We start from the raw sequence: 11,102 nt of genomic DNA on the forward strand, positions 1-11,102 counted from the left end.
TCTATTTCTGACCTGTGCAAGCTGCTTGTTCTCTTTGAAAGGTGAAGAAATATGAACAAATAAGGTACTAACATTTGCCTAAATCAAAAGTTTGCTGATTCTAAATTGCCTTACATACACACACACATACACACACCCACACCCACACCCACCCACGTATTGCTGAGGCTAAGGATATGAAAGGGAAACCCTGCATTCAACAAGCAGGAATTTTTCATAATTTCTGGTTTCATGTATAGGATTGTGTAGCTTGAAGTGACAAGAGTGCTGTTTTCTGCACAAGTTTTGCTTCAGTCAGATGGCAATTTTTGTCATGCTCCATAGATTTGACAGGAGGCAGGGTTTAAAGGATTCCATTTTGGTGCTTCATTAATGCTTTGTTATATATCTATGTCTACCACTTGGGGCCAACCACATCATCCTTACCTTAAGGACGAGCTGAAGACCCAAATACTGTGCATGCCATGACTAAAGTACCATACATACTGTTGCCAATTCATTCATTAGGCCTGAAGAGTAAACATAATTATAGATTTATTTTTTGGTTTTCCCTCTTCTGGGCAATATTAGGCCATGCATGCTTCCAAGTTTTTCCTCCACAACTCTGAAAGCTAGAAACTTCGGAATGAAAGCTGAAATTCTTGGCTTCAGAAGCTCAGACTAAGGTGAACACCAATCACCAAGGACTGGATTTTACTGGATGGTGAAAAGACAAGACTGATTGCAACGAGTACATAATGCAATTTGGACCCTGAAACATAAGGATTTAAGAAGTGCCACTCACTGGAACCAACTGCATGAAAACTGTATAGAGAAATGCAGTTAGTGGACATGGTCAGGGAATCTAATCCAGACGCAGTTGATGTCTGAGTATTTGTAAGGCTGTGTAATACAGCATATTGCAGAGGTCAGAGGTTAGACACTTACACCAAAGGGCTTGAGCTTGTTAGTTTTAATGAAGTCATGTTTGTTTCAGTCTGTTTTAGTATCATCAATCAATCTGGCAAGGTACTTGCTAGAAACCTGAATGTTACAAATTTTATAAGATGATGAAGCAGGACGTAAATTCATACTTAAAAAAAACCATATCTTAAAAATAACATAAGGCTGCAAGTTTACACTAAGAATACCCTTTCAAATATATGCAATATTCAGTTACATACAGCTATATTAGCCTGACACTTCTCCTTAGGCCAATCATTTTAAAGCCAACTTTAAAATATGCTTAAGTCAATTTATTTAGATTCTTTCAGTGAATGCATCTGCAGACTATGAAACTAGCACTGTGTTCTCTCACATTCTGAAGATCTCAACAATGGTAAAGGCTAGAAATGTAACGATCATTTAAAAAAAAGAAGAGGAAAAAAGAAAAACAAAGAAGAGGGCTTCAACAAAGGATAACAGAACCCCCCTCCCCACCCAAATCCTGCAAACTGATGGCAGGGGGAAAGCAATCCAAATGCAACTCATGACTTTTGGAGGTGGTGAAAATGGCAAAATGCCAACCTTATTTTCTTCGGCAATAAGGATGATAATATGGACTGATATATCAGTGTACCTCTAATGCCATGCTGAATTGGACTTTGTTGAAAAGAAAGGAAGGGGTAGCCTGGACCTAAAAAGCCAAGAAACAAGAGAAAAATGAAGGAACTGGGTAAAAGCAGTCAAGTACAGTGCATTCCAATTCAATCCTATTGAGTTGATGATCTATATTTTGTGACAAGGTCTTAACAGGAACAAGACAATTACTGAAACAACAAGCATGGAACATCCTTTAATTTTATTACTGTTTTTAGTAACAATTTTAGTATCATTCTTTTGCAACTGTGAAGAAAGAAATCCTTTAAAAAAATCGTTCAGAAATCATTTGGTTATCAACTCCAAACACTTCTTTGTCCAGAAGTATCAGCATCCCTGAGACCATATTTCAGTCCACGTATTAGTCTTCTGTGCACATTTAGACAAGAAAACTGCAATATATCTTCTAAAACAAAATAGTTATGCAAAAGTATCTGCTGGTTGTAAAGAGTACAACACACTTCCACTTTTGTACACATAAAAGTATTTACACTTTCAGCTCTGTCACCCATAAAAGTGGTATTTGCACACTTACCCAGATTAATGCAAGACAATCTTCATGGTTTCTTTGGTCTTTAACACCTTGGGTTATTATTGTTATTGGAACTTAAAAAAGAAAGTCTTTGTCTATTTATTGGTTATCAGATCACAAGGCAACATTTTTATCAAAGGTTTTTAAGTTTCAAGAGATAGCAGCAAAAATCCATTTCATAGTATAGAAATGCAGTATAAAAATGGATAGGGTGACAGAATATTTTGAGGTGCTTGGGAAAGTGGTAGCTACAGGTTAGTGACTTTAGGCTACTTAGGAGCCCTTTTACTTTTGAGGTTGGAACTTGAGCACATCTGAAAATTTTACCTAGGTAACAATTCTTCCAATCCACAAAGGAAGGAGCAAAAGTGAGAATATATTAAAATATAAGCAATTCTATTTTCTATATAAACTTGAACTCTTAAGAGAGAATCAAGGTTACCTCCTGCAAACATAGAAGACACCAGTCCCGTATGTTTGCTAAACTCAAAAGCACTTAAAATAATTATAAGATTATAATTTGTTGCAGGTGTTTCCATGGTGCTCCTGCTGAAATCAGTGGGATTTTACCACTGACTACAAATGGGAGTACACATTCTGGAAGAAAAGACACATTACTGAGGGGAAAAAAGATGATTAAAAAACCCTACAAAACACCATATGTGAATTGCAAAGTGACGCTTTGTTTATACTTTTTGAAAATGCATATTCACACAATGTTTTTATATAAAATTCACACAGTTGGTTTTGTATGATACATCAAATAATTACATAGAAAGTGCATGAGACTTTCAGGTAAAAGACATTAAAAGTACAAGGTATATTTTTTAAATGTGGAACAAATTTAAAGCTTATGAACACAAATGACTATGAATGATTACTGGCTTGAACCAGGTACAATACAGAGCAGTACTCTGAATTCTGTCCCCAGCTCTCTGGATGCATCTTTGCTTGCAAGAATCTCTGTTAGCTTTGGCTTGCTAAACCACTGCAGACAAATGAAGACTAGACCAGAACCAACTACCTATACTTTCTCTTGTTATCTAAAATGGCATTTGTACCTATTTTGGTAGAGGTAAAAGACAATGAATTAATTCAACATCAAATAGTTAAAAATATTTCTCCAGAACATCTTAAACAGCCAACTGAAGAACTGAGAAGGATAAGTTACACTTAGAGCAGAGATGGAAGGAAAATGCACTAGAAATTTTGGGGAAATCTGAAAACATTTGTGGCAGAAGATAAGCAAATGGAAGTGGTAATTAGTGCAAAAACCACTAGTGCAAGTTTCAAGATAGTTTCTATTCTACCGAATCACGTCTGCTCCGGATGGTGATGTCTTCTCTTAAAATACATGCTTCTTTTAGGCCTGCTAATACATAGAAGTGCCAGAACACACATGGTTCTATTACTCAGAAACACTGGGGCAAAAAGAAACAAGTATGGGATGTCAAGAAAAGTTCAGGGCGGGTACATTTCTAGGCGAAGTACTGATGAAAGTATTGATTTGTCAACATGCCACTGACACTTGAGAACTCTTATTTTTTAAATTTTCTGTTCCATTCCTGCGCCTCTTGTTGGTGTCTCTAAATTACACCTATGAGCATTTGTCTTGACTCACGATACTCCATTAGTAGAGCCCATGTGAATCTGAAGGCTGTATCAGGCCTCACTCCCCTTGAAGTTGTTGTTTCTTCTTATAACATCCTGTAAACTTACTGTGCTTACAATAAGCTTCTTTTGTGCTTATTGTTCTTTCCCACAACTTATCCCCAATTCTTTGAATTGCTCTACTTCATTTAAGATAATAACCCTGTCCAAAATAAGATGTTACTCACTGTTAAGTTTAATGTTTCTAGCACTACTGTATTGTGATTTGTTCATTACCATGATTAGAACAGCCATCAGTCCCAGCCCCACACCAACAGTTGGAGGGCCACAGGGACTGAACTCCTGTGCAATTCCTGAGAGAAGAGGAACAATTATACGTCCCACAGATGTCACAGACTGACCAATTCCTATAAGTGTACCGCTGGCATGATTTCCACCCAGGGTCAGTTCAAGGTCAGTGATACAAGTGCGTCCTACAGTGGTTGAAAAGGCTAAAAACGTAGAAGACAAAATCACTGTCCATATACTGAGTGCTGAAGAATACAGCAGTATCAACGTGCAGGTGAGAACACTGGAATGTAATAAAATTATATAAGTGTTATGCTGATATAGTCTCGTTATTGTTCCAACTAGGAAGCCAGCAAGTGCTCCAAGGATGCTGCCATAACTTATTAGGTACCCAGTCAGCTTAGGTTTCACTCCAAATCTCTCTTCAATTGCCAAAACAAAATTGCTGTAATACAGCATTACGGCAACAGACATTAGTAGCCGTACTAAAAATATATCCCACATATCAGAACATGCGATGCTTTTAATCCTTTTCAGCACCGACACAACTTGAATCCAGGGAGACCAGAGAGGAACATCACATCTCTTTGTTCCATTAGCTACTACTTTAATCTGTGAGTCCTGGTTCACCTTTCCCAAGATATTCTCAGTCATCTGTCTGTTGCAAGTGGTTTGCTCAGGTTTGCTGCTCACTGCGTTTTCTTCATCCCATGGTAACATCCAGACAAGACCTATACAGATAATGCCGTCAATAATCAATTAAGCATCATTAGTTATACTTTTTATGTTCACAAATATGTTTTAATTTATTTGCATTTTATATTTAAATAAACTATTAAAATAGTCTTTTCAAATGAAATAGCACCTTTTTTAAAGAAAAGGACAAAACATTTTACAAAAACTAAGCAGAACAGCATAACCCAGGAGGTTTTTAATACCTCATTTTAAATATGGGGAAATCAAGCAATTTGCTTGACTAAAATATGCCCAGTAGATCTGAGAAATAAACCTAAGATTTTCAAGGTCAAAATCAGTACTCCATTGTTTGTATGTGTCTGGAAAAATGTTGTTAAAAAAGAAGAGGTATGTTGAGCTTTACAAGTTCACATGCAAAAGGCTGTTTAAATATGCAGACTGGATGGAGATTCCCATTCTTGTTAAACGTATCATGACTACACAAAGAAACAGACAAAACCTCAAGTGCAAAGTACTAGGCCAAGTACAACTTACCAGCATTCAGAATGAAGATGGAAGAGCAGATGAAGGATGTCAGGTAGAAGCCACCCTCTCGCTCTGTAAGGTAGCCACCAACCACAGGGCCCAGAATGAAGCCAACACTGGAGGCTGCATTGAAATGCCCTATAATCAGTGGGCGCTCTCTCTCAGACACCAAGTCGGAAAGAAGAGCTTTAGAAATGGAGAGTGTGTGTTTGAAAATACCTGCGAGGCAACATAAAAAAATACATGACACTCAGTCAGGCCACCTGTATCATTGTTATGTAGTCTGTAATGCCCTATATAATATTTTGAATTACTGTTTGAAAATTCCAGGAATGACAAAACATCCCCTGCCAGCACTAAAGCAGTTGTGTCAGACCTGGCCTTATGATACATTAGACATCAGCAGTTCTCATGGCATCTTCAGCAGCTATAGTATATGCAGCATGTTCAACAGGGACCAAAACAGCTAAGCTATAGTAAGATGGAAGCAACAGTTGTGAAAGGATCCCCATACAAATGAGACAACTGCTCCTGTGGTCACTGGTGGAGGAAGAACAACACAGCTGCTTACAGAAACACCAAGAACTATTATGGGAGCTGACAATCAAGGGACTATAATACACTACACACATAGCAGGTGGTGGAGAGGGCACGAAGAGTAAGAGAATTTTAAGCATATTCCAAAAATACCATACGTGCACTCAGTGAAATCTCCTGCCCTTTCCTCGTAACAGAAAAACACTAGATTGTATCAGACAGCCCCTATGGGAGCATCACAAAAATCTGTCTAGAAGTAGGAGACACAAGCCAATCACCAATTTAATCAAATTAATTAAACTCAGGGGAAAAAAATAAATAAATAAATAGCCTCAAAAAGCCCCTGAAACAAAGAAATGTTCTTTGGGACAAGGCAAATATTTAAAATGCTAAACCCTTCAGAATTTTCTAACATAAATGGTGAGGCAAATGTAGCACTAGTGTCACAGATGTATGTTTATACACCACATATGAATTTCCACTGACATAGTAAGTCATTTTTTCAGCTGACAGTTTATTTGGGAATGTGTTTTCTGCATGATAAAAAAAAAGCATGTTATTTCATGCTGTGTTGTAGAAATAGACCAAGCTTTTCAGAAGAAACTAGTCATTCTGGTTCCCCAAAACAAGAAACCTTAAAACGGTCTCTTTTCAGCCAGACCTTAGCATGAACTCTTACAATTCAGGTAGCCCTAAAAAGAATTTCAGGAATCATCTATTTCTGGGTGCACTGTTTCTTAACTTCTGGAAACAAGATCATGACAAAGTTCAAAAGGAGCACCTTGAATTTGAGTTTCCATGGGCTTCTTCTAATAACAATTGATACAACTGTTCAAAGCTGTTCAAACTGTCCTGCTTGTACCTATAGTCAAATGCTACAAACTCCTCCAGCAATAATTCTCTAGTTTAAATTAAAATAAATAAAAGCCTAAGTACCAATACATTTACTCACCTACAGGAACTCTAGCAATAGCAAATAAAACCACATTAGTGGACATGCCCAGCAGCAAATAACCCAGTGCACTGAAGAGAATGCAGGCAAGCAGGGACTGTTTTCTTCCTACAACATCACTCCAGCAGCCCTGGACAAGACCAGAAATGAATGTTTGGAACAACAGTTATCTACTTGGGAGCGAACAGTCTGCATATTTGATTTAAATGTATTCTCTTTTGAGAAGAGCCACCAGTGAAAGTGTTCTTGTACAGATTACGTATCTGTTACGTGAACAGTAAGCAACCTTATAGTCAGAAGCCCTTATAACCCCTGCCTGGCGCTCCCCCTGGCTGCTGCAGAGGGGTAGAGCAGGGCAGGACCAGGACCAGGCTGCTCCCATTGGGAATAGATTCACTCTCCACAGGCTGCACATGTAGATGTATTCCTGGGGAAGGCTTACTGTGTAGTATTTTACTGCACAGTAAGCCTATATTACATTAATAGTATGTGCAGACATGTCTGTATGTACTAGATGCTTGCCAAACACTAGGAGTACACAGTGTCAGTTTGAAAGTCCCACAATCTAAGAGCATACCAATAAGAAGAAATGAGGAAAGGAAAAACAAGTCATTTATAGACAACATGATTTACTATACGTAAATACAGTAACCATGTGTGTCAGAAAAGCAGCTTTATGAGGGATGTAAATGAGAACATGCTAGGGGTCTTACAGACGAATTCAGGGAAACTAACAAGCATAGGGGAAAGGCAATTGTATGCCAAACAGGTGGATGAGGCTAGGAGTATTTCTGACTAAAATATCTAGATTTAAGCACCTGAAAGGTACAGTATGTATTCATGAACTATGGCCTCAGGGTGGGGTCCTTCCACACAGTTATCTTGGCATTGCAGGGGGAAAAAAATGTAACCCAATAGGAAAAAAACGAGAAAATTGAGATAAATTGTATGAATTAAGTCCATATGGCAAATTACAGGAGACTGCCTATTAACCAGGGAAAGGAAAATCCAGATAATATGCTTTTTTTGGTCCATGAGACTATGTGCAAGAAACAGGTTACTATGTTGAGTAACACAGCTTTAACAGTAGCATTGTTACAGAGAACTTTGAATGACTGACAAAGGTACACTTGACTGATTCTAAATCTAGGCAGGGCTTTGCTTTTCAGCTAAAAATCCCATCTTGTGTATTAGTAACCTGAAGAATTTGATTATACCCTACGATTGAGCCAAAAAGTTCTACACAATGTAAAGAACAGTTGTTTCTCCAATCTCAAAAGGCTTGTATGAATCCTATCAAACATATATTTTCACATTCCCCCAAAACACTACTATCAATGCTATCAATTTTTCCATGAGATTTAAAGAAACATCAATATATTTTTGAGATCAAATATTACAAACTTACCACAAATGTGCTGGAAACAAGCTGCAGGAAACCATAAAGAGATCCTAAAACACAAACATTAGGGGAAAAAATACCACCGTGAGAATTAAGTGAGAATAGACTTATAAAACTCATTTAAAAGAGATACTTCAGCATGGCTTTAGTTAATGGAGAAAGCTGAGAAAAATGTTATGACTCCTTTGTTGAAAGAATGGGTAGAAGCTGAGAAGCAAGTAAGACATAAAGTCTAGCACAGACTGGCAACCACCATTTCACTGGTTAAAGACACTAAGAGAAAGAGGAACAACTGTGTATCAAATTTGCAACACCACTCAACCCAGAGGTGTTGCCTTGCTATGGGAAATATATGAAATTATTATTGATTCTGGCAAATCCACTCACTTTGGCACAAGCAGGAGGGAATTTTCATTCCTAGGAGAGGCCACTCCAATTGGCACCAAGACTATAAAGACATTATTGGCAGACCATTATGCTGTAGAAGAAAACACAACTTCTACTTTTTTCTAAAGTCATGAATCTAGTAGCACTGGGCAGCATCAGCAAAAAGCAACATGGACACAGCAGCACAGTATTTGCCAGGCTTTTTCACTGATTAAAGGACACTCAGATCCTGAGAACTTTAAATAGTCAAATCAAAGTAGAGTGGAGAGGTGGTAACTTATTTTCCACTAGAAGTATTATATAAACATTCACCATCAACCATACTTAAGACAGAACTTTCATTAACTCCAGAAGGAGCTAAATTCCACCCAAAATGACAAGATATTAAAAAACACAATTATAAAGATGATATATTTTTATCATTATTACTCTTTCTAAACTTTAAAGTAAGCCCTTAACTGTAAGTTAAAAGCATAGCATATGAAATTTACTTACATAGTAGATTTTGCAAATAATTAATCAAGGAACGTAAAGATTTTGTAATGGAAATAGATGAAAGGTACGTTACCAAATTGGGAGAGAAATGTATTACAAAAGGTGACCAGTCCTTAGCAGAAATTTCTCCTGAAGCTTGGCCTTGTTTTTCTACTACATAGCTCAGGGAGTACTTGGGAGGGCCCTATGGGGTACACACGGGCAGGGACAGAGCACTGTCAGCCACCAGCCTGCACCTCCACCTCCCATGAGCAGGGCTGTGGGGGTGGGGGGTCAAGGGCAGCGGTGATCCTCTGTGGGTGGGAAGCTTGTATGAGGTGGCCGCCATTGCTTCCCACCACCCTGTGATGTCACTACTTCATGTCTGGCCATGTGCCACCCCCTCCCCCACTCCGCATCCAGCCAGCGGGGATACACTTACTAAAAAAGGTTGAAACCACCCCCCTGCTCCCCCCGATATAGCTAATTCAGGTGTTAGGACTGTTAAGATATGCTACACATCTGATTTGCTGGGAGTTATTGCTAATACTCTTTTTACTTGACTTTATTCTTAATCGACTATATAAGCATGCATTCTGTACTCACCTATTATGCCAGCAATAGTTGGACTTGCCCCTAAAGACTTAATATGAAGGCTTAATAAAGGAACAACCATGCTCACGCCAAACAAGTCCTGAAAGTATAGGCAAAATCGATTTTCAATGGCAGACCACATTTACAAAGAGGCTGAAAACCTATACAGCATTCTGTATTTTAAAAAGGCATTGTCCTGTTAATTCAATAACAACCCAAAAGGGAGCAGAGGAAGGGGACAGACAAGTTTTGTACTGTATTGTACAAACTGTACGATTGGTCTCTTAGGTTAAAACAAATGGCAAAACTAGAAAATAAAAGCTAATTATTTCATTCGGCATTAGGAAGATATTCTAAAAACTTGGAAAAATCATGGCTATGTTAATTCCGAACATTTAAAGCAATATTTAAGGTTTACCACATTTTTAAAAGTACAAACTTATTTTATGAAAAATAAGTGTAATGCCGCAGCAAAAGTAGTCTATTACGACACATTACTAAGAAAAACAATTTACCTATATGAAAAGTTAGGAATATGAAGAAAAAGTATTATGTTAATTTTAAGTGCTTTTAAAGCACTGCTTATCAATTAAAAAGGGCCTTACAAGTACAAAAATATAGATGTATCAGCTCTTTCCTTTATCCAAACCCCAGAAATAATTCAAGAAAAAGGTTAAAAAAATACAGGCATAGTAAAGCATAATGCAAATGCTGATTTCCTCAACAGTGTAAGAAAAAGGCAAGAGGGCTCCCCACTACTAACTGTGTAAGAATCTCCTAGCCAGTGCTTTCAGCTTTTTATCTTTTGTTAGGCTTACCATATTGACCTGCTAATTCTTTAACTGTACAATGCTGTTAGCATGCCACTTCTATATCAGAGTGGAACTGTACTGAAGGGGGCTATTGAAGCAGTACCACCTTTTATCAGAGACTAGTACAGTTGGACTAGACTGGCAGTTGCTAAATAGTCTGCCCAAAGCCAGAATCTGTCGGACATCACACAGGCAATGACTCAAATGCTTCCAATACCTTATCATGCACTTGTGAAAGTTGATACTGCAATATATATAGGTAAAATATTACTAGCAGAAATCTAGTACTACCCATAACTTATACAGTATGTTATGTATTCCTTAAATAACTGATTCTCTGTGTCCAGTAATTACTGCTGCCAGCATCTGCATATTGCTGCAGAACAGTGATTTCTTGAGATGTATGCTACTTTAAAATATCTGCTTGGTTACAGAAAGTTTATGTAACAGCCAACAACTCTACAACACCTTCCAGCTGCTATATACAGTGGTCATAAGTATCTGCCAACTCTGCCTTGGAACTGTGTACCTTTACCCCAGCATGTAATTCATTCTAATTATTACTTACAGCAAGTAGAAGGGAGCATATGAAATGCTGCAAACACAAAGGCAATCATATCTATTGAAGGCAATACAATCAAACTCCATGGAACACAAATGCCTGCTGCTTTTTTGGACTCATAAGGAAAAGGTAACACTAAAGAGGAACTGCAA

The 11,102-nt window shown here is 37.8% G+C and overlaps 1 protein-coding gene across 3 annotated transcripts in view; it reads right to left on the reverse strand.

The window, feature by feature from the left end:
• Positions 1 to 1,761: 1,761 nt before the first annotated feature.
• MFSD9 (major facilitator superfamily domain containing 9) overlaps positions 1,762 to 11,102 on the reverse strand; it is an 11,956-nt gene continuing 2,615 nt past the window's right edge. The window contains exons 1-6 of one of the 3 annotated variants that reach the window (XM_019529568.1): positions 10,395 to 11,096; positions 9,589 to 9,676; positions 8,128 to 8,171; positions 6,720 to 6,849; positions 5,240 to 5,449; positions 1,762 to 4,740 (exon numbers count right to left, since the gene is read on the reverse strand). In XM_019529568.1, the coding sequence (XP_019385113.1) occupies positions 3,941 to 4,740; positions 5,240 to 5,449; positions 6,720 to 6,849; positions 8,128 to 8,171; positions 9,589 to 9,676; positions 10,395 to 10,397 (1,275 nt within the window). In that variant the 5' untranslated portion in view covers positions 10,398 to 11,096 and the 3' untranslated portion in view covers positions 1,762 to 3,940. Of the gene's footprint in view, positions 4,741 to 5,239; positions 5,450 to 6,719; positions 6,850 to 8,127; positions 8,172 to 9,588; positions 9,677 to 10,394; positions 11,097 to 11,102 lie in introns of those variants that run through there. The other 2 variants (XM_019529569.1, XM_019529567.1) reach the window with 2 other exon arrangements.

Source organism: Crocodylus porosus, unplaced genomic scaffold (genome assembly GCF_001723895.1).
Source record: "Crocodylus porosus isolate Cpor-Errol unplaced genomic scaffold, CroPor_comp1, whole genome shotgun sequence".
In the NCBI taxonomy this organism is placed as follows: domain Eukaryota; kingdom Metazoa; phylum Chordata; order Crocodylia; family Crocodylidae; genus Crocodylus; species Crocodylus porosus.